The 23,909-nt window shown below is 39.6% G+C and overlaps 1 protein-coding gene and 1 pseudogene across 2 annotated transcripts; both read left to right on the top strand.

Annotated features, from left to right (window-relative positions):
* Positions 1-1,105: 1,105 nt before the first annotated feature.
* Positions 1,106-14,578, top strand: LOC308409794 (lysosomal cholesterol signaling protein-like). The gene is made up of 16 exons (XM_080902780.1): positions 1,106-1,566; positions 1,775-2,302; positions 2,921-3,320; positions 3,670-3,838; positions 3,935-4,090; positions 5,389-5,472; positions 5,630-5,750; positions 5,872-5,953; positions 6,208-6,298; positions 6,394-6,592; positions 7,297-7,386; positions 7,545-7,675; positions 8,273-8,368; positions 8,458-8,522; positions 12,813-12,947; positions 13,190-14,578. Exons 2-16 carry the CDS (start codon positions 1,840-1,842, stop codon positions 13,383-13,385), a joined length of 2,478 nt encoding a protein of 825 aa, XP_080758906.1. The 5' UTR covers positions 1,106-1,566; positions 1,775-1,839; the 3' UTR covers positions 13,386-14,578.
* LOC308409935 (lysosomal cholesterol signaling protein-like) lies at positions 13,818-23,846 on the top strand (annotated as a pseudogene). The gene is made up of 11 exons (XR_013974693.1): positions 13,818-13,838; positions 18,164-18,247; positions 19,135-19,255; positions 19,369-19,450; positions 19,706-19,796; positions 19,892-20,090; positions 20,925-21,131; positions 22,284-22,379; positions 22,455-22,519; positions 22,725-22,859; positions 23,302-23,846. The product of XR_013974693.1 is annotated as a lysosomal cholesterol signaling protein-like (transcript).
* The last annotated feature ends 63 nt before the right edge of the window (positions 23,847-23,909 follow it).

Raw genomic sequence — 23,909 nt, 5'->3', positions numbered from 1 at the left:
CAGATTCTGTACCTGTCCACTTTTACTTGTAATGTGCTTTTACATGCTTACTTAGCTCTTGGCTCCTCAGTTCACAGCAGTTATTTGACAGGTGCATGTGACACAGGCATTAGCTAACTTTTTTACTTAACTCTGTGGGCACACAGGAGACTAAATTTGTGGTATTTCTGGGTTTTATAGGTTGTATAAAATGTGCATTCCACAGTTAAGATACTTGGGAGAGTATATCAACATTTTAATTTCCCTGATATACTCCCACATCCCAGATAAATGATACTGCCATGCTTTGTGCTCATTTGAATGTAATACTAGAGATGTTGTTCTCCCCTGTTCCTTGCTTTACAATTTGCTACTGGGTCCACAGCAAGGTGCTGGAAACAATCCTAAGTGATTCTGGTTCATGTTGACATGACAGCGTCACACAGTTGGTGCAGATTTTTCACCTGCATGTTTTTCAGTGTTTTAGCTGACAGGAATGGCTCTCATCTGGTTCAGAGTTCAATGTATTGTGCATTCAGAGACGCTTTTCTACATACCTTGGTTGTTACAAGGGATAGTTTTAGTTATATCTACCTTCCTGACAGCTTGAACCACACTCACCATTCTGACTAACATGCAACTGCAACAAAAGTCTGCATAGTTCGTGACCAAGAATAACAAAAAACACAGAAAGATTTATGATCACAGAAGACAGAACATTTCATGCAAAAGATAACTCGTACAGTTAAGTATATCTTGTATTAAAAGATTATATGGAGACAAAACAGGATCCTTCCATTCAGCACGTGAGAAGGGCTGAATGTTAACATTTTCCATCACTGTCATCATTTTTATGATGATAACTGTGGTTCTCGTCATTTTTAGATTAAAGCCTTTTTAAAACTATAATTTGGCATAACATGCAGATACACCCTTTTCACAAAACTTTTACTTAATTGAAAATTAGCATTTAAATGCTTTTTAGTCATTTAAGACAGTCTTCAGTCTTTCGTAGCGATGATTGGTCATGTGACTTGTAGACGATACTCTACCATACTTGGCTGTTGTGAGGTGGCGGTTGAATTTCCCCGTACAGGGGCTTTCCAGACTTTAAAGTTTTTAAGCAGTTTAAATTTAGGTAGGCGTCTGGTAAACTAAACTTTTACTAAGTTTATGTTTGGGTTAAAATGCATCCTTCAAGCCTGTCTGTCAGCACTGCGGAAATAAGTGGTCATAGTTATGCCATCTTTCGTCTCTTATACGTATTTACGTTGTTTTCGAAAAGGATAGAAAGAAGGCGCTATGCCACGCCTCTTTTCACTATCTTGAAAAGTGATTGGTTGAGATGTGTTGACAAATCATGGCTAATGAAACTTGTGGGTTGGATACTAAGCAACGCGGTCACGTAACAGTAAGAAGAGCGCTAGTGTCAAGTTATTTTTAAGAAGTTAGTAAAGGTGGAAGGCGAAGTTTGGATCGGTAAGAAGCTCTGATTAGTATCTGCCTCCAGCTTCACGTTAGCTCGCTGGCTAACTGACGGCTACCTAAATATGACTAGCGCATGGGTGCTCAACCGCTGCCAGACAGGTGAGACTGCATTATTAAAAAGATATATACAAGTTATATCGGTTGCAGTGATTTTTAACTATGTGTAAACAACGTTAAAACCTCTCTAAAAGCAGTCTTGTTAATATACGATATTATTTCGGTTAACTGACGTAGTTAGCTCTACGTGTGTAATGAGATTACAGCTGAACCGGTGATTTTAAAGGTTATAAGTGAAAGTTTTCCTCAGTGTCTCTAGTGACTGACAGTGCCGACTGGTGAGGAGGAGGGGATTAACGTTACGGCAAACCAGACATGACAGCTGGCGGCAGAGGGAGGGTCAACATAATGATGGAGGCACCGGAAAGAAGCCGCAGCTTCAACTTTTCATCTGAGGAGCTGGACTCCTCTGCCCTGTCCTCCAGCATGTCCATCGACAGGCTCTTCCCGGCTCTCCTGGAATGCTTTGGGATCATTTTGTGCGGGTACATCGCAGGGAGGGCAAACATTATCACCTCCACCCAGGCCAAAGGATTGGGGAGTTTTGTTTCCAAGTTTGCTCTTCCAGCACTGTTGTTCAAGAACATGGTGCTGCTGGACTTTGGTAATGTCATCTGGCCATTTCTCTGGAGCATCCTCATCGCCAAAGTGTGCGTGTTCTTCCTCGTCTGCATCCTCACATTGATAGTAGCCAGCCCCGTCAGTCGCTACAGTAAGGCTGGGCTCTTCTCAATTTTTGCTACCCAAAGCAATGATTTTGCTTTGGGATACCCTATAGGTAAGTAACTTTTAATCCCAGCAAACACAAAGCTTGTCATTCAGAGCTGTGACGTGTAAACATGTTGTCCCATTGTTTGCCCATCCATCATACTCAGAGTTCAGTTCCCCAGGATTTTATTATTTGTTAGCAAACAGATTTTGATATCACTGCTTTTGCGGCTTTTCTTTTATTCACATCAAGTTCATCCATAAATAAATAAATAGAGTGGTAGATATAATGTGAATCAAAACTGCACCCAGTTGAAAAAGTCAATTTAAGTTCAAATTAACTGACTAGCATTAACTGTATATCTTTAATATTTAATTATATAATGTTTACGTGGCCAGAGATGCTTTTTGTTTTGCACTCACTTCAGCACTTCCATCCACTGTCTTCCTTCTGGGATGTTTCAGATTAAGCCTGTTTTTCTGCTTTATGCTTAAAGTCAGAAATAGAATCAAGCTATTGCAGTGATAGGAGTTATGATCACCTGTTCATGATGCAGCACACTCACATTTCTTAATTTTACTACAAACTACTGTATAACATTTTGTAGGTATCCAGCTCGGTTTTGTTTTAAACCTTTTACACATTTCTTCATCATTTTTATTTTTTTTGCTTTATCTTCATCCACAGTTGAAGCCCTGTACCAGAGTACATATCCAGAGTACCTCCAGTATATCTACCTGGTGGCACCTGTGTCCCTGATGTTTCTCAATCCCATCGGCTTTGCCCTCTGTGAGATCCAGAAGTGGAAGGATCAGGGGAACCATCAACAGAGCAAAGTAGTGATTGTGGGAGTTGTAGTTTTACAGGTCATAAAGAACCCCATAGTATTTATGGTTGTTATCGGCATCATTGCCCACTTTGTGCTGCACCAAACCATTCCCGTCTTCATGGCTCAGTTTGTGGATGGCTTGGCTAACTCTTTCGGGGGAGCAGCTCTGTTCTACCTGGGCCTGTCCATGGTGGGCCAGTTGGGGAAATTAACCAAATCTACAGTGGTGACACTGATATTACTTACTACAGCAAAACTGTGAGTGGAAGTAATTTAGATTTTTATTGCACTTGATTTTCTAGAAGAGGGCGATATTAGTGTTATCAGACAACCTTGTCTTATTTTTATGAGGTGTACTATGGAAGTTTAGAGAGAGTCAGCATGTTCAGGCTTTTCAAAGTGCTCCCACCATGTTGTTTTGTGCTGATGCTTTAGATGAGTCAGACCTTTCTCTGACCAAAAGCTGTTATCAAATAGATGACATATTAAGTAGTCTCAGGCACAGCATGCTAGTCAGTGCATGTAAAGTTTGTATAGTTACACTGCATTTCACATCAGTGTTAAATAAAGCTTCAGGTAATGGTACATGACTTGATTTGGCTTTCAGGTTACTAATGCCCCTGATTTGTAAGGACATGGTGGATCTGTTGGACAAACGCAACACCAGCGCTTTGAACCACTCCAGCCTCTCTGATTACGCCTTTCTTTATGGAGTGTTTCCCACTGCACCGAGTGTGGCCATCTATGCCGTTTATTATAACGCAGAGCTAGAAGTTGTGAGTTCTTTACAGCTTCCTGCCAACATACCATCTACCTTGTGCTTTCTCTCTCTAACTCACTGTGCATGCTTTCTTTGTTCTGATTCCTGACAGGTAACTGCTGGGATGGTGATCAGCACTTTCCTCTCAGCTCCAATAATGTATGTTTCTGCCTGGTTACTCACGATCCGTTGGACGGATCCTCAGCGTTTAATGAATTCACTGCAGAACGTCAGTTTCAACATAAGCATCGTGAGCTTAGTTGCACTGGTGAGTCACAGCTAGTTGACTAATCATCTATTCTTTATCAGCTGATCACTGTTTAAATGTATCTCAGTGGATGGGAACTAAGGTCATAGTGAACTCAAAGTTGCCTCTACTTAATAACGCACAGGGCGCTCACTGACTGTATTTTCTTTTTAAGGTCAGCTTTATTAATACTCATCTCCTGTTTATCTGCTCTGATGTTCTACCATTCAGGACAAGTAAATTAGAGATGCAGGCAGTCTTTGTAGATGTTTAAACCACATTGGCAAACTAACCTTAAAAGTCTATGCCACTAACAGGATATGCAAGTAGACAGATGTTTTAGTGACTTGCAGAGTTGCTTCCTCATTCTTTGCCTGTTGATATATCTTTTAAGGAACCTGAAACTTGTTGCCACGATTATCTTTTTGCAATGATTAAACAACATTGTTTTCTTTTTTTATTGTTTCCCTTCAATGTTTCCATTTTTTTAAACATCCACCAAGGAGATTACATTTTTGGAAGTGTTGTAGGAGTGTAGAGTGGGGTCACATGATCAAAGTGTGCCACATTTGTATGGAACAATCATTTGAAGATTTGGAAGTTTTTCGTGTAACCCATATACTCATCTCTGCTCCTTAACCCCTATATGCCAATATGTTGTACTGACTACATATTGGCATATGGGGATTCTAAATACCATGTTATCTTGGACCTTTGATCACTTATCCAAGGTCAAACTTTCAAAAAATGCCCTTTATCTTTAAAAGTATGCCTGCATATCTGCTGCCTTTGTTTGTATTGGCAACAGGAAATGATACTGGTATATGTGAATTCTAAATGTCAAATGATAGCTTGCATCCAAATTTCACATTAGACCTGTGATCTCACTTTTTACTTGGCATCTGCCTTTTTTCACATTGAAAGAAAAGTTTTAAAGATAAAACCTTTTGTAGCTTTAAAGAAAAGAGAATGTGCTGCCTATTAAGTTAGAAATATACTCTTGTATAATGTTACATAATAAGCTCAGGTTATAAATTACCTACTACCTAGTATCTATTACTTACTCTCACAAAAATGTTTTTCTTCGAGATATAATACTATCTGCTTAAAAGTAGATACTGCCCAGAGAATAAACTGTCTTGATGGAAGTTTGCTCCCTCAGAGTGCTTGTTGTTTAGTCATGTGTTTCATAGTTCTCAGTAATTTCCCGTTTACTTTCTTCAGAAAATGAACAACCAGTCACCACTAGTGTACTATTTCTGGTAAAGTCTTTGTCTTTGCAATAATAGATAATTTACAATCCATGTTTTCTCTCACAGGTGTGGACTATTGCCGTCATGTTTTTAAGTAAAAAAATCAAAAGGCTGCCTCACTTGTTTACAGTTAACCTTTTCTTTGCACAGGTAAGCATGGTATTGCATTCATGAAAAACTAATAGCACCATTAATGTCTAATATGTCTAATGATTAAGTAAATCATATAAATCATATCTATATGAAGGAACTCTGTGGGCATTCAAAAATGACTAAGTGCCTGTATTTGTTATTTTGTTCTCTGTAGGTTCTGACTTGCATTGGGATGATCTTGTGGAACTTCGTAGTGAAGGAAAATAACTTCATTGGTCAGGTCCTGACTTTCACCTTATTATGTACCTCACTCTACAGCACTTTTATATGGCCAGGTACGCACACTACCATCTACCACAGGAAACCTACATTGAACTAATTCATGTTGGTTCATACTGGTGAGATGTATCTGTAGTGTGACTACAAATTTTGAAATTGATGTTTTGTTGTTTTAAGGTTTGATAGCACTCTCACTTGTGCTCTTGAAGTCTGAGGATCTGAAAGTTTCACCGGGCATGTTGGTCATTGCGGGCTGGGGGTAAGAGGAATGTGCACAGACTGGAAAACACGTCACTTTGGTTTAGACTGACATTCATGATGCAATCAACAATGTAAATGAATGAATATATCATAATATAATGTGATTTTGCATGACACCAACTCACTTAAAATTAAATAGTAAAAAAATTTATATCTGCAACCAAGTGTCATGCACGTTGTTCAGGGTAATCCCATTGACCTGATTTTTATATTTTAATACTGTGACTGAATTTGTTGTATCTATGGTTGCAGGATTCCAGCTTTAATAACTGCAGTTTTGCTCATTTGTGGGGAAAAAATGTTTGGAGTCATTGATGCAGCTTTCTTCTATGGCAGAGCACAGGTAATAATACCCGGCGAAGTCATTTTCCTGTTTTCTGCCATGAAATTACAGATAATGAAATAAAACCTGTATACAATTTGGATGTTTTCTTTCAGATAATCTGCACCACATTTGTAGTTGCCTTCAGCATATTCCTGGGAGGAGGCTCTCTTGTGTGTCTCAGCAGAGGAAGCTGGGCCCAAAATGTCCAAACTGAAGAGGTGAACTCATTTGACTCTCCAGAAGATCCTTTGATTGAAAATGAACCCGAAAACCAGACCGTGTTTGAGACTGACCCCCCACCAAGAGATCAAGGTGCGTTCTGGTTTGCCAGATGTCTGAAGCGAGATGTTATAATTTAAATCTCCTGATCAAGACTTGAGCATGCACATAGAGATGTCAGTTGTTTACAGCCAAGTTGGACTGGAAATCCAAAGTTCAAATTAACCCTTATCTACTAGTTTTCTACAGTATACTGCCACACAGTGCAACCCCTTCCTCTCAGATAAGGTTTCAGTTAATCACGTAGACAAAGTCTCTGCAGTTACCAAAAAGCAAAATACACACACAAAAAAAATCTTTTTTCCCCAAGGACGTACTGAAGACACAATTCTCTACAGCAAGGAAGCTGGTTAATGCTGAGAAAGGAGTGTCAGAAAGGAACAAGTTCGATGCAGTGCTTTTGTTTTGCTACATGCCACTGATTCATGGTCATAGTTCCAGTAAGCAAGACACATTATTGCAAACTTGCAAACCAGTTCTGCAAGTAGTGAAGAGAAACTGTTTGAATGATTCAATACAAGAGTTTATTATCTTGTGTTGTAAGTACTTGTGTTGTATCAGCAAAAATATTTGTCACTAGTATTTTTGGGGGGACTGTATTTTCATATGCATTATTCATAGTCAGTGAAAGTACTTTACTTACTTTCCTGGAACTTGTATTTTATTGAATATCTGCATCCTGTGTAAAATGAGATAAGCTGAGAATTGCTTCCAAATATTTCTTTTTACTTTATCAGCATGCCTCGTATGTGACTGTGCACCAACCCAGCCCCTGCCTGACATGATCATCAGTGCAGATATGAGCAGCACACCAGCCACACAAGCAGGTACTGCACTGATAAGAAACTGACATTAGTGTTTTTATTGTGAGACTTCAAAAAGCAGTAGGATTTAGTTCATTTTATAGTATATGAGCATCAAACTGAATATTCTTGTAATTTATCAGGTTTAATTATTTCCTTATTTGTTTCGCTGCCCCCCTCAGGTCAGTGTGAGAGCAGGTGCGAGTCCACAGACTGCCTCCTTGTCCAAGTGGAGGAGCTCCAACAGGTTGCAGACAGACAAGTGGCCCGTCATGTGCTCATGTGTCTGCTTCTGACTGTCAGCCTGCTTGCTGTGAGTAAACAACCACCTTTCAGTTCTACAGTGACATGAAGTCAGCCTTCATCCGCCTGCATTATTATATTTAGTGCATCTCAAACCAAATCAGATACGAATGGCTGAGCTGTGTAATTTCCAACTCCTGTCACTGGAAGACTTTAAGAAACACATTCAGAGACCCCATTAGAAAAGTCATGCGTCTGGCTCTTTATTTACTGTTACATTGAATTTTATATATTTTTATTACTGTACGAAGAAATCTTAAAATAGTGTATTAGGGACATCTAGATTAAAAAACTGAAAGTACAAGAAAAGATACTAGGTATTGCTGGTAGATGCTTTGGTATACTTTCATGTGTCAGCTGCCATGTAGTTCCTTTTTGTATATTATGAGAAATTACTGATTCTGGGCTTAAATTAAAAGCTTTTCCTTATTGCTGAAGCCAGTTTTAAAACATATAATTTGATCTCACTTATTCACTGCAGGCATACGAGGGAGGGACTCTTTTTGTTTTAATGAATGTCCACTCAGCTGGTTCTACAAGCTGGTTCAGTGAACAGCGTTAGTTACTATTTCTAGTTCAAAGGTCTTCTTACATCCTGTTTTCACAGAATTTGTCCAGCTGCGTGTGGCTGCTCTTTAACCACAATCCTGGTAGACTCTACTTGGAGTTGCTCTTCTTTTGTGCTGTGGTCAACTATGGACAGGTTTGTGTTAGAAATATCCTGTTACCTATTCATGACTGTATACTCACACCCACAGCACTAAAGTCATGCTTCTCTTTTCCTGTTGACAGGGACTTCTCTCCTTTGCTCTTTTTGGGCTGGACAAACATTTGATTTTACTGCCGTTTAAAAAGAGGTAAATGGCTTTTATATGAAACTGCCAAATTATAAAGCACATTCAGACATTTTTAGACACTTACTGGCCACTTCATTAGGTACACCTTACTAGTAAAAGTTGGACTTTATTTTTCCCATCAGAACTGCTTTCAGTCTTATGCAGGTAAATCAAATTTACCTGCTGGTTTATATGCTCACTGGCCACTTTATTAGTTACACCTTACTAGGTTGGATTCATTTTTGTCCTCTTAACTGCCTTAATTTTTCATAGCATAGATTTAACGAGGCACTGGAAAAATTCCTCAGAGATTTCCTCCAAACTGAAATAATAGCATCACACAGTTGCTTCAGATTTGTCGGCTGTACATCCATGACGCAAATCTCCCATTCCACCAGGTTCAGCGACAATGTTCAGTTGGTAGTAAGGAGCCGAAAGACAAGAAATATCCCCCACACTATTACTTCAGCACCACCGTACACCTTTGATACAAAGCGGGATTGACTCATACTTTCATGGTGGTTATGTCTAATTCTGACTCTGCCATCTGAATGTGGCAGCAAATAACTCGCAATTGTCCAATTTTGGTGAGTTGGTGTTTATTGTAGCCTCAGTTTCCTGTTCTTAGCTGACAAGATTGGTGCCTGTCTGCTTCAGGGTTCAATGTGTTGGGCATTCAGTGATGCTTTCTCACAAATCTTGGTGGTTGTGAGTGGTTATTTGAGTAACTTTTGCCTTCCTATGAGCTTGAATCCGTTTAGCCATTCTCCTCTGACCTTTGACATCAGCAAGACATTATTACCCAGAGAACTGCTGCTTACTGGATATTTTTACAGACCATTCGGACCTTAAAGATGATTGTTCAATTCAATTCAATTTTATTTATATAGCACCAAATCACAACAACAGTTGCCTCAAGGCGCTTTATATTGTACAGTAGAGATAGTGTCTGTCTCCCGAATCCAAACTGGAAGCTGGTTCCACAGAAGAAGGGCCTGAAATCTGAAGGCTCTCCCTCCCATTCTACTTTTAAATACTCTAGGAACAACAAGTAAGCCTGCAGTGTGAGAGCAAAGTGCTCTAATAGGGTGATATGGTACTACAAGGTCCTTAAGATAAGATGGGGCCTGATTATTTAAGACCTTGTATGTGAGGAGCAGGATTTTAAATTCAATTCTGGATTTAACAGGAAGCCAATGAAGGGAAGTCAATACAGGAGAAATATGCTCTCTCTTTCTCATCCCTGTCAGTACTGTTGCTGCAGCATTTTGGATTAGCTGAAGGCTTTTCAGGGAGTTGTTTGGACATCCTGATAATAATGAATTACAGTAGTCCAGCCGAGAAGTAATAAATGCATGAACTAGTTTTTCAGCGTCACTCTGAGACAGGATATTTCTAACTTTAGAGATGTTGGGCAAATGGAAAAAAGCAGTCCTACATATTTGTTTAATATGTGCATTGAAGGACATGTCTTGGTCAAAAATGACTCCAAGGTTCCTCATAGTGTTACTGGAGGCCAAGGTAATGCCATCCAGAGTAAGAATCTGGTTAGATACCATATTTCTAAGATTTTCAGGGCCGAGTAAAATAACCTCAGTTTTATCTGAATTAAGAAGCAGAAAGTTAGCGGCCATCCAGGTCTTTATGTCTTTAAGACATTCCTGCAGTTTAACTAATTGGTGTGTGTTATCTGGCTTCATGGATAGATAGAGCTGGATGTCATCTGCATAGCAGTGAAAATGTATGCTATGTCTTCTAATGACACTGCCTAAGGGAAGCATGTATAATGTAAACAGAATTGGTCCTAGCACTGAACCCTGTGGAACACCATAATTGACCTCAGTGCGTGAAGAGGACTCTCCATTTACATGCACAAATTGGAGTCTATTAGATAGATATGATACAAACCTCTGCAGCACAGTACCTCTAATACCTACAGCATGTTCTAATCGCTCTAATAGGATATTATGGTCAACAGTATCGAATGCTGCACTAAGGTCTAGCAGGACAAGCACAGAGATGAGTCCACTGTCAGAGGCCATAAGAAGATCATTTGTAACCTTCACTAAAGCTGTTTCTGTGCTGTGATGAGCTCTGAAACCTGACTGAAACTCTTCAAATAAGCCATTCCTCTGCAGATGAGCAGTTGGCTGTTTGACAACTACTCTTTCAAGGATTTTTGATATGAAAGGAAGGTTGGAGATTGGCCTATAATTAGCTAAGACAGCTGGGTGGCTTTTTACAGTGGGGCAAAAAAGTATTTAGTCAGCCACCGATTGTGCAAGTTCCCCCACCTAAAATGATGACAGAGGTCAGTAATTTGCACCAGAGGTACACTTCAACTGTGAGAGACAGAATGTGAAAAAAAAAAATCCATGAATCCACATGGTAGGATTTGTAAAGAATTTATTCGTAAATCAGGGTGGAAAATAAGTATTTGGTCAATAACAAAAATACAACTCAATACTTTGTAACATAACCTTTGTTGGCAATAACAGAGGTCAAACGTTTACTATAGGTCTTTACCAGGTTTGCACACACAGTAGCTGGTATTTTGGCCCATTCCTCCATGCAGATCTTCTCGAGAGCAGTGATGTTTTGGGGCTGTCGCTGAGCAACACGGACTTTCAACTCCCGCCACAGATTTTCTATGGGGTTGAGGTCTGGAGACTGGCTAGGCCACTCCAGGACTTTCAAATGCTTCTTACGGAGCCACTCCTTTGTTGCCCGGGCGGTGTGTTTTGGATCATTGTCATGTTGGAAGACCCAGCCTCGTTTCATCTTCAAAGTTCTCACTGATGGAAGGAGGTTTTGGCTCAAAATCTCACGATACATGGCCCCATTCATTCTGTCCTTAACACGGATCAGTCGTCCTGTCCCCTTGGCAGAAAAACAGCCCCATAGCATGATGTTTCCACCCCCATGCTTCACAGTAGGTATGGTGTTCTTGGGATGCAACTCAGTATTCTTCTTCCTCCAAACACGACGAGTTGAGTTTATACCAAAAAGTTCTGCTTTGGTTTCATCTGACCACATGACATTCTCCCAATCCTCTGCTGTATCATCCATGTGCTCTCTGGCAAACTTCAGACGGGCCTGGACATGCACTGGCTTCAGCAGCGGAACACGTCTGGCACTGCGGGATTTGATTCCCTGCCGTTGTAGTGTGTTACTGATGGTGACCTTTGTTACTTTGGTCCCAGCTCTCTGCAGGTCATTCACCAGGTCCCCCCGTGTGGTTCTGGGATCTTTGCTCACCGTTCTCATGATCATTTTGACCCCACGGGATGAGATCTTGCGTGGAGCCCCAGATCGAGGGAGATTATCAGTGGTCTTGTATGTCTTCCATTTTCTGATGATTGCTCCCACAGTTGATTTTTTTCACACCAAGCTGCTTGCCTATTGTAGATTCACTCTTCCCAGTCTGGTGCAGGTCTACAATACTTTTCCTGGTGTCATTCGAAAGCTCTTTGGTCTTGGCCATGGCGGAGTTTGGAGTCTGACTGTTTGAGGCTGTGGACAGGTGTCTTTTATACAGATGATGAGTTCAAACAGGTGCCATTCATACAGGTAACGAGTGGGGGACAGAAAAGCTTCTTACAGAAGACGTTACAGGTCTGTGAGAGCCAGAGATTTTCCTTGTTTGAGGTGACCAAATACTTATTTTCCACCCTAATTTACGAATAAATTCTTTACAAATCCTACCATGTGGATTCATGGATTTTTTTTTTCACATTCTGTCTCTCACAGTTGAAGTGTACCTCTGGTGCAAATTACTGACCTCTGTCATCATTTTAAGTGGGGGAACTTGCACAATGGGTGGCTGACTAAATACTTTTTTGCCCCACTGTAAGTAAAGGTTTAACTACAGCCAGCTTGAAGGCCTGTGGTACATAGCCGATTATTAGAGATGAGTTGATCATATTTAAGATTGAAGCATTAATTAACGGCAGGACTTCTTTGAGCAGATTGTGAAGGAAATCCCTGTAGGTCAGCAGTTTCTGAAATACTCAGACCAGTCTGTCTGGCACCAACAAACATGCCACGTTCAAATTCACTTAAATCACCTTTCTTTCCCCATTCTGATGTTCAGTTTGAACTTCAGCTTGTTCTCTTGACCATGTCTACGTGCCTAAATGCACTAGGCTACAGCCATGTGATTGGCTGATTAGACATTTGGGTTAATGAGCAGTTGAACAGGTGTACCTAACAAAGCAGCCAGTGAGTGTACAATGAATATAGCAAATGCACAATAGACTATGTTTACATTATATTACGGTGTCCGCTGATTTAATTTTGTTCTGTGTTTAGATTATACAGTCTGTGGTATGGAAAACAAGAAGAGCAGCCACAGAGTGATTTACCTGAGGAGATCAGGATGACCTGCACCCAGTTCACCAAATACCACAAGCAGCAGTGTTTTCATGACATTGTTAAAAAGAGAAGGTGAGAGCACATTGTCTTACTGACCACTGCTCTGGTTGAACACTGATGACAAATGCGTTTTCCAGTAATGTCTAGGCAAACCTTTGCTGATGCTCGGTGACTCACAAACCACAATACCTTCAAAACAAAATTATTCCTGATTCAGTCATTTTTCTGTGTGTGGGTTCTGTCTGCTCCTCTGTTTCTTGTGGCTCCTTTTACAGACAACTATCCTTTGGGTGAATTCTTCTTTTCACTTTCAGGTGTGGAAAGAAGACTATGGTGGACTGTTTTCTTGGCTGTGAACTTGTTGAGTGGCTTCTGCAGGTTGGTTTAGCTCAGGACCGTGGCGAGGCAGTACTCTACGGGACACGGTTACAAGAGGGTGGTGTGCTCCAGCACATCAAGCAGGAATACAGCTTCCAAGATAGTCCGCTGTATTATCGCTTCATGGCATAAGCTGCTTGCATTAAAAAATGAGCTGCTTTTTTTTTTCTTTTTTTTTAAAGCCTAAAAGAAATTTCAGTCAAAACAGGAAATTCCTGTACAGCAAAAGACTTGATGTACTGTTCCCTTTAATGCAAAAAAAAAAAAGGCAGCTGTGTGTAGATTGTCTCAAAGGGAAGGAGGAGTGTATAATAACCACCTCAGTCTCTATATCCAAAATGACAAGTTTATTTCTGAGACACTGTGTCAAAGCCACATTGCTAAAACTTGAACATGAGCCGCACATATATTCCTATTCATCCAAATCTATTGTTTGGAGGCAACATCAAAAGGAGATACAACTTAAAAGCAGCCGAATAATTCCTGACTATGTGAAAAAGCTGAGACTCGCCTACTGTTTAATGCAACACACTTCAGGAAAATCAGGTCAGGCTTCAGATTGTGATGGATGTTTACAGAGAAGAGGTATTCTTTAAGGTGTGTAGGTGTATACTGTATGTGTCACACTGGAACTTCACTGGGATTGTGATTCAAGGGAAGAAGCTTCCAAAAGTAGATTCTTTTCTTTTTTTGTTTTGTTTTGGAGTGCGGGACACTTTATTTGTATGTTTTATGCCATTCTGTGAGTGATGAAGCACAAAGAGGTGTTCTCATTTAAAAAAAAAAAAAAAAAAAAAGTGCGTGTGAGGGGGGGGAAAAAAAAAAGTCTCCTCTGCTTAATCCAGTCATTGATCTACTAGGACACCTTTGTGTTTCCTCACTCTTATCAAGAATATTTTATTTTGCCAAATAAATAAAGGGAAAGGACTCACATTTCACCAGTTAATTATTAATTTCGCATGAAGCAAAGGTATCGTTGCTTTGGAAACCTGTACTTGAACAGGTCTTGACAGTGATGTACATTATTCATACAGCTTTAACAAACAGCAACTGTCCAGTTCGATCAACATTTTTACTTGCTTTTGTTTGTCCATTTCAGTAACCACATAAAAAAGTAAACGTTAGCAAGAAAATCTAAGTCTTCACCTGAAAATGGGTTTTGTTTTAGAAGTTTGAGATGCTGCAATTATTTTTTCCCCTCTCTCAGGTAAACAAGCAAATTAATTAATTTTCTAACTCTGATATTAACAGAATGTATGTAAATATCTAAGTTACTGTAATATAATGTGTATCATCACACATTGGCTAATAAAATAAAAGGTTTATTACCAAACCTTAACTCGTGTATTCATGAATTTGTTATTGAACAATTGAGCGAAAACTTAAACCTGCATTTTATAATGTGGCATTTATGAATTTTTCACTCTGATCAATTTTATGAACAATGGTTTTGAATATTACTCAGTTGTTTCATACTAGTTCATTGTACAAGAAGGTTTTGGTTGTTTTTTTGTTTGTTTTTTAAAGGCCTGATTTAAAAAAGAGTCTAGTGTCAAACTGTGGAATCGATTTGTGGTTGCATGTAGATGTGGGCCTCTGTTTTTACAGTAAACAGACATTTCCTTCTGAACAGAACTTAAAAACAAGTTCACCCGAAAATCTGGATTGACGACACCACGTAGAAGTTGTTTTTCCATGTTTCATAAGCTACAGTACCTTATACCTTTTGTGATCCAGGTGCACACTTTTAGCAACTAGTGACCACAAAGGCCGAGTTACATATTTTGGTAAATTGTGGGCTTGAATTCATTGTGCAGTGGAAATGCTCCCAAAATGTTCAGATTGTGTTATGAAAAATGAGACTTTGAGCACTCATATACTTCAAAGGTTTTTACTGTGATTCTATTAGAAACATGGTTTGTTAGAAATGTCTGCAAAGTATAGTCATTGTTTTACATTCAAGTTTATTACAAGGGGCACATCCATTAAAAACACCACACTGAGTATTTAATTCAGTAAATTAGTAAAAGTGGATGTCTTGTCAAATCTAAAATAAAACTTGCTATAAAGGTGAGAACGTTTTAGCCAAGTTATGCTTTTACATTTTGGCAATTCTAAAAAAAAAAAAAAAACAAAACTTTAACAGCCCAATTAATTTAAACATTTTTAGCTTTCATCATTTACTTTCACAGGTTCACAACCGCTGAAGATGAACAGTTTAAATAAAGACCTGGAATACAAAGAAGAACCAAGGAGATCCCTGCTGGTAGCTGGAGTCAAAGAGTGCTTCAAGTGCTTGGGTTGAACTCAAGTACTGCACCTCAGGCAGATCGAAGTTCTGTGAGCACCACAGATGGCACACTTCCTGTGGTCATGAGCATGCCCTGATGCCATATCCACATCCCTCAGGATATTAGTCATTGTCTCTGCAGTGATATGACCTTCTGTAAATAAAACCATAGCATGCATAAACAGTGGTGGTGACCATAAAACCATTGTCCTGATGTTATCTTAGTTTCCCCTCGGTGCAGCTATTCATTAACCAGTACCCTTTTCCTCTCCCAGCTCCTGCAATCGTCCATTGTGGCTGCAGGTGAGAAGATGAAATGCATCCCACCAGCACTTACTTCATTCATAGGCCCTCATTTGTGGATGTTCCCATCTTAATTGTGATGCTACACTGCTTTGAGATGTTACGATATCCACCTATAGAAGAGGAAAATGTGAATAGCCATCAACCAAGTAGCACAGTGTTTTTGTTCTAAAACTCATGATGATACACTGTGTTCATGGGGTTCTCATTTAGTTCTGCACCACTTCAGCTACATTGAATAAATGAATGAGTTTATTGTCATTGTATGTCCAATGTAATTACAATGTCTCTCCTTTAAGAACTGCAAACAACCATTTACATTTGCATATTTACACGATTTAGACACTGAGAGTAAGGTTGTACTGAAGGCATTAACTTAGCCAAAAAGGTTTAATAAACTCAGAAGAACAAATAAATACATTTTTAAAAAGATCCATCCCTTACATGTACTGTAAGCGGGACAGCCAGCGCTCTCTTGTGGCTAAAATGCCCAAGTGCTATATGACATGTTTCATTTATTCTTTGTCCAATTACTTTTGATCTTTCACACTACAAAATGGCTACATCTTGCCCAAAAACTCTGTCAGTCTTTCAATTTAATTTGCTTATTCGGGTGAACAGTCCAGCTATTGTGTTGCAATACCAGCTGAATTCCTGGTGAGCTGATGGAATTTAGAAACAAGGTCTATGGAAATAGTTTCCCTTTGTGACAGTTTATCAACATTACATGTTGGTGCAGCTAAATCTGCTCTGGATTTGCATTTCTGGTTTCAGGTTTCAGTCTTTCTGTGCTTGAATGACGCAGGATATGCTTTTTCATAGTGAAGCTTTTGTTATAGTGAAAATACAGGATGTACCTCTACACTAACTTACTCTGTAAACATTTAATCAACTCAAGTTTTTGGACACAGTGTAAGTTGTGGTAAAAGGATATATGGCAACCTATTTGATCTTTAACTGTTTTTTCTTTTTTTCATTTGACGACTTTTAGAGTCTGTAAGAGGTCAAGAATAGTAAAAAATACAATTATTGATGAAGGATTGAATTATTTAAACTTCTTTTGTGATCTGTTGATTATATCATATGAACAAAGCTCTTCTACTCTGTGCTACTTTGAATTGACTTTAAATTGAAACAGTTCATTATCAATACTTTTGTGTCATCTCACAGCTTTTTAGGTTTTTATCATCCTTTGAACTGGTCTCTAACTTCTCCACTGGGAACTAACATTCTGTCGTATTATCACACATATTTACACAAAAGCTGCCTGTGTTTCAGTTTCCGTACCTTCATTCATAGGTAAGTAACTTTTAATCCCAGCAAACACAAAGCTTGTCATTCAGAGCTGTGAGTGTAAACATGCTGTCCCATTATTTATGCAGAGATAGAATTATCCATAATATTATAATTTGTTAGCAAATTTGGTATAACCACTTCTGAGCCCTATATGCTTTAGAAATACTAAGAGCAAAGAAAAGAGTTGGAGAAGCGGTGAAGGGTGAAGGCAACAGTGGTGCCTGTGGTAACCAGAGCACTTGGGTCAATGACTCCCAATTTGGGTGAGTGACTCCAGCATCACTATCCGGCATAGTGCAGTCCTAGGAACAGCAAAGCTAGGGCACACAAGCACTCAGGCCTTTTAAGACCTAATCATCCAATGGTTACGTTTCCAAAAATATCTTTTGTTGTTTTGCTTTCATTTCAGCAGCTAACGATTCACATCCATCCACAGCTAGTTGTTGGGTAATTGTTTATTTGTTTTCATCTGATTTTTATATTTTTATGTTTGTTTGTTTTTATTTTAGCTTGACTAAGGTCTCTGTGAAGACTAAGTCCACTTAATAACTCGCAGGGCTTTCAATCACTTTATTTTCCATATCAAGATCTCATGTTTATCTGATATTATCACCTGGGACAAATAAAGGAAAAGTAAAAAGATAAACACCTGGTTGAACTACCTTGGAAAACGAATCTTAAAAGGTCCTGTTTTCAGCATTTTTAACTACACAGATTTTTTACCGACTTGCAGACTTACTTCCTCATTCTTTGCCTATTAGTAAACCTTTAAAAGAACTTGAAACTCATTTCTGCACTGACATAATATTTGCAGTGATGAAACATAACGTTTTTTTCTTCGCTTTAACTGTTCGCCCACAGTGTTTACTTTTTTGAGTCATGTGTTTCATAGTTCTCAGTAATTTCCCATTTACATTCCTCAGGAAACAAAAAACAACCAACTAACACTGTTGTGTACTATTCTTGCTAAAGTCTGTGGTTAAAATAGTGCATTGTTTACAATCCATGTTTTCTCTCACAGGTGTGGACTATTGCCGTCATGTTTTTAAGTAAAAAAATCAAAAGGCTGCCTCACTTGTTTACAGTTAACCTTTTCTTTGCACAGGTAATGTCACGGTTAGGTGGTCCTCACCGATTACCTTGCCACTTTTTGGGGGTGTTTGTGTGTACTGTGTCGTGTCTCCTCTCCATCTTGTGCATGTGTTTTGCTGCGGAGACATGTACCTCTGGAAGCCGTGGCACGGCACGGTAGCTGACCCGAGGGGTGGGTCCGGAGCTGGAAGCGTCGCACCTGGACGTAATTACTTCGCCGGCTACAACTGATCTGAAGCAGCCCTATTTAACGGTGCAGTCGAGTCACAACCAACGCTGGAACGTTGAACTAAACCGGGTAGCGTAATCGTGGCTAGTATACTCAGCTTGTGAAAGAGAGACGGTTGTATTACAGTGCGTGTGCTTTTCTCATCTGCCCTCAGGATTCAGAGATCGGAGGAGGAGCCGGCACAAGGAGCGGTTTTGGATTACTACAGCACTGTCACTGCGGGGAGAAGTCATAGGAGCGGTTTGGGATTATTACAGCACTGTCACTGCGGGGAGAAGTCATAGGAGCGGTTTGGGATTATTACAGCACTGTCACTGCGGGGAGAAGTCATAGGAGCGGTTTGGGATTATTACAGCACTGTCACTGCGGGGAGAAGTCATCGTATAACTGCACTGCTCTTTCTGGATTACAGACTCGAACTATTGACTCACCTTTTCACTGTGAATAAATTCACTGTCACTCTGCAAGGAGTCTCGCACCTGAGTCCTTTAATTCCATTTCACCATGACAGGTAAGCATGGTATTGCATTCATGAAAAACTAATAGCACCATTAATGTCTAATATGTCTAATGATTAAGTAAATCATATAAATCATATCTATATGAAGGAACTCACCTGTGGGCATTCAAAAATGACTAAGTGCCTGTATTTGTTATTTTGTTCTCTGTAGGTTCTGACTTGCATTGGGATGATCTTGTGGAACTTCGTAGTGAAGGAAAATAACTTCATTGGTCAGGTCCTGACTTTCACCTTATTATGTACCTCACTCTACAGCACTTTTATATGGCCAGGTACGCACACTACCATCTACCACAGGAAACCTACATTGAACTAATTCATGTTGGTTCATACTGGTGAGATGTATCTGTAGTGTGACTACAAATTTTGAAATTGATGTTTTAAGGTTTGATAGCACTCTCACTTGTGCTCTTGAAGTCTGAGGATCTGAAAGTTTCACCGGGCATGTTGGTCATTGCGGGCTGGGGGTAAGAGGAATGTGCACAGACTGGAAAACACGTCACTTTGGTTTAGACTGACATTCATGATGCAATCAACAATGTAAATGAATGAATATATCATAATATAATGTGATTTTGCATGACACCAACTCACTTAAAATTAAATAGTAAAAAAATGTATATCTGCAACCAAGTGTCATGCACGTTGTTCAGGGTAATCCCATTGACCTGGTTTTTATATTTTAATACTGTGACTGAATTTGAATTTATCTATGGTTGCAGGATTCCAGCTTTAATAACTGCAGTTTTGCTCATTTGTGGGGAAAAAATGTTTGGAGTCATTGATGCAGCTTTCTTCTATGGCAGAGGACAGGTAATAATACCAGGGGAAGTCATTTTCCTGTTTTCTGCCATGAAATTACAGATAATGAAATAAAACCTGTATACAATTTGGATGTTTTCTTTCAGATAATCTGCACCACATTTGTAGTTGCCTTCAGCATATTCCTGGGAGGAGGCTCTCTTGTGTGTCTCAGCAGAGGAAGCTGGGCCCAAAATGTCCAAACTGAAGAGGTGAACTCATTTGACTCTCCAGAAGATCCTTTGATTGAAAATGAACCCGAAAACCGGACCGTGTTTGAGACTGACCCCCCACCAAGAGATCAAAGTGCGTCCTGTCAGGAAACCTTTAACAGACGCTGCTGGCTTCATTAGTCTGAAATCGTCAACAGTTAGGACGTTGTCAGATTAATGGATACTGAATATCTGAGGCACTAAATAAAGACCTTATCTACAGGTCATCTACACTTAAGTTCAACACAGTTCAACTTGTCTGTGGCATTCAACTCATTCCCATCAAAAACAATTTCAGTTAAAGTAGAAATGGTCTTCAGTTACCAAAGGACAATATATACATGCACACAGAATCATTCCTCAGAGGAATGACAGTAAGTTTCAGATTTGTTAAAATTCCATATCACCCACAAAATTACTCGCTTGTACAGGCAAAGAAAGGAATGTGAGAAAAGAACAGATTACATGCAGTGCTTTTGTTTTGACTAAATGCGAGAGTCATGGTCATAGTTCCACTGTAAACAACAAACTCTAGTATATGTAAACCAGTTCTGCAAGTAATGAGGAGAAACTATTTGAACCGCTTAATAAAAGACTCCATTATTTGATTGAAACACAAGCATTCGTAATTCAGTTTTTACAAGATCCCTCGTACCACTGACTGAAATGCAGCTCCAAACCCGATACCTCCAACATGTTTTACACATGGTTTGTAGACTGTCACAGTTGTACCCCTCTATCTGTTGCATAATTTGACGTACCTCAGCCTTTTCTCTGTGTTTATGGCCAGGTACAGGGACTAAAAAAGGAGTGGAAAAAGCAACCGATGTCCAAAGAAAAACTTTGAAAGACCTTCTGAAAGCCTGAAAAACGGAGGCTTGAGACATTTTCACAGTAAAAGTCATAGTATATGTGTAATATTGTATAGTATATACTGTCACTGACCTGCATGCTTTTGTATTTTACAAGGGTTTGTATTTATCTATTTGTGTTCTGCTGCTGCCCCCCTCAGGTCAGTGTGAGAGTGGGTGCGAGTCCACAGACTGCCTCCTTGTCCAAGTGGAGGAGCTCCAACAGGTTGCAGACAGACAAGTGGCCCGTCATGTGTCTGCTTCTGACTGTCAGCCTGCTTGCTGTGAGTAAACAACCACCTTTCAGTTCTACAGTGACATGAAGTCAGCCTTCATCCGCCTGCATTATTATATTTAGTGCATCTTGAACCAAATCAGATACAAATGGCTGAGCTGTGTAATTTCCAACTCCTGTCACTGGAAGACTTTAAGAAACACATTCAGAGACCCCATTAGAAAAGTCATTGAAGGAAATTGCCGTCCCGGGTTTCCTCCGTGGCGTGAGCGATAAGCAGAGTTCTGTCCTTTCCTTCTAAGATTCCTAATTATTTAAAGTAACACTCAGGTATGCCATTCAGCGTGTTAGTACGAGCTCGGGAGCAGCTTGGGAGAACAAGAAAACAGAGACTGCTTTAGGTTGCCTTCCCAATCGACTCAAAGGTTTATTTAGTACATAACAGCTTATATAGAGAAAAAAAAGGTTCGTGTGTCAGCAAGTTCTCAGTTCAAACCGGTACAGACCAAATAAGGAAACGTCTTCCTGCCTTGTGAGCAAAGAAGTATCCTGTGTGTAGTTTATCAGTTCAGCTACAATTTATGATCATCCCAGCAAAATACACTCCTAGACATAGAATACAGAGTTCTTTCATTAGTGAATTCTGAAACAAACCACCTGGCCTTTAACGAGCCTTTTTCTAAGAGATAAGGAAGGGAGGATGGGAGTAAGGAAGTGGTCTCGTCTCTGTGGTGTTTTCGACCTTGGGGTACCAGCCTGTGAGTCTTACACATTAATTCTTGGGTCACAGAGAAAGAGAAAAACAACTAGTAGATGGACCTTATTGAGTAACAGTTTTCCTGTATAAAACAATCTTCTGTAAATGCTAACCGTGGTATCAAAATATCATAACAGTCATGTGTCTGGCTCTTTATTTACTGTTGCATTCAATGTTACATATTTTTATTACTGTATGAAGAAATAGTGTATTAGGGGCATGTAGATTTTTTTTTAAGAACTTACATGAAAAAGATACTTGGAATTCCCGCAGATAAAAAAGATGAATTTATGAAAAAAAAACCATTAACATATGTATAGAAAACACTTAAAATGTCTTTTTCTTTTAACGAATGCCCACTCAGCTGGTTCTACAAGCTGGTTCAGTGAACAGCGTTAGTTACCATTTCTAGTTCAAAGGTCTTCTTACATCCTGTTTTCACAGAATTTGTCCAGCTGCGTGTGGCTGCTCTTTAACCACAATCCTGGTAGACTCTACTTGGAGTTGCTCTTCTTTTGTGCTGTGGTCAACTATGGACAGGTTTGTGTTAGAAATATCCTGTTACCCACTCACACCCACAGCACTAAAGTCATGCTTCTCTTTTCCTGTTGACAGGGACTTCTCTCCTTTGCTCTTTTTGGGCTGGACAAACATTTGATTTTACTGCCAGTTAAGAAGAGGTAAATGGCTTTTATATGAAACTGCCAAATTATTAAGCACATTCAAAAGTTTTTATACAAAGATGCTTTTCTGCATATCTTGGTCGCTCCCTTTCTATCGCCTCAAAGTAGTCTGTTCATTCTCCTCTGAACTCTGAGGAGTTTTTACACAGTGTTTTTACAATATATTACGGTGTTCACTGATTTAATTTTGTTCTGTGTTTAGATTATACAGTCTGTGGTATGGAAAACAAGAAGAGCAGCCACAGAGTGATTTATCTGAGGAGATCAGGATGACCTGCACCCAGTTCACCAAATACCACAAGCAGCAGTGTTTTCATGACATCGTTAAAAAGAGAAGGTGAGAGCACATTGTCTTACTGACCACTGCTCTGGGTAAAGACTGATGATAAACATGGTATTTATAGTGTCTTTCTGTTCTAATGGACACTCAACGCACACAAAAAGCCACATTCACCCAATTATACAAGTGCTTTTTAAAATTTCCTAAGCACTTTGTCATGCACACACAGTGGGTTCAGTATTTTGCCCAAGGGTACCTTTACGTGCAGGGATTGAATCACCGCCCTTCCGATTGGTGATCAGCTTGTGCTACCTCCTGTTAATGTCTAGACAAACCTTTGCTGATGCTCGGTGACTCACAAACCACAATACCTTCAAAACAAAATTATTCCTGATTCAGTCATTTTTCTGTGTGTGGGTTCTGTCTGCTCCTCTGTTTCTTGTGGCTCCTTTTACAGACAACTATCCTTTGGGTGAATTCTTTTTTTTTTCACTTTCAGGTGTGGAAAGAAGACTATGGTGGACTGTTTTCTTGGCTGTGAACTTGTTGAGTGGCTTCTGCAGGTTGGTTTAGCTCAGGACCGTGGCGAGGCTGTACTCTATGGGATGCGATTACAACAGGGTGGTGTGCTCCAACACATCAAGCAGGAATACAGCTTCCAAGATAGTCCGCTGTATTATCGCTTCATGGCATAAGCTGCTTGCATCAAAGAAAAAGGTTTCTTTTAACCTAAAAGAAAATCAAATCAGTTCGAACAGGAAATTCCTGTACAGCAAGAGACTCAACGTACTATTACTAAATTCACCATCGTGGCACGGTGATAGCAACGAGGACCCCTGTCGGCAATGTGAGAAATGTTCAAAGTGCTGCACACTCTCATTCAAAATGTTTGTTGTCTTTACATCCAACATTTCAAGTTCATTTCTGAGACACTGAGTCACGGCTACAATGCTAAAACTTGAACACGAGCCATAAATAAATTATTTTAATCTAAATCCCAAAAAGTTCATTCTCATTATCAAGAAACTGACCTCACAGCCATGTTTGCCAGTGGTGCCAGTGCAAATGTACTGTTTATGTTGGGGAAACCTGCCGTCAGCAGACACT

This window comes from Rhamphochromis sp. 'chilingali' (assembly GCF_963969265.1).
Source record: "Rhamphochromis sp. 'chilingali' genome assembly, chromosome: 14".
NCBI classification, from domain to species: Eukaryota; Metazoa; Chordata; class Actinopteri; order Cichliformes; family Cichlidae; genus Rhamphochromis; species Rhamphochromis sp. 'chilingali'.
This window is presented reverse-complemented; position numbering and strand designations above follow the sequence as displayed.

Coding starts and splice junctions, on each gene's coding strand:
- LOC308409794 (XM_080902780.1), top strand. CDS start 1,840: ATGACAGCTGGCGGCAGAGGGAGGGTCAACATAATGATGGAGGCACCG. Junction 2,303..2,920: donor TGCTTTGGGATACCCTATAG/GTAAGTAACTTT, acceptor CTTCATCCACAG/TTGAAGCCCTGTACCAGAGT. Junction 5,954..6,207: donor TTGGTCATTGCGGGCTGGGG/GTAAGAGGAATG, acceptor CTATGGTTGCAG/GATTCCAGCTTTAATAACTG.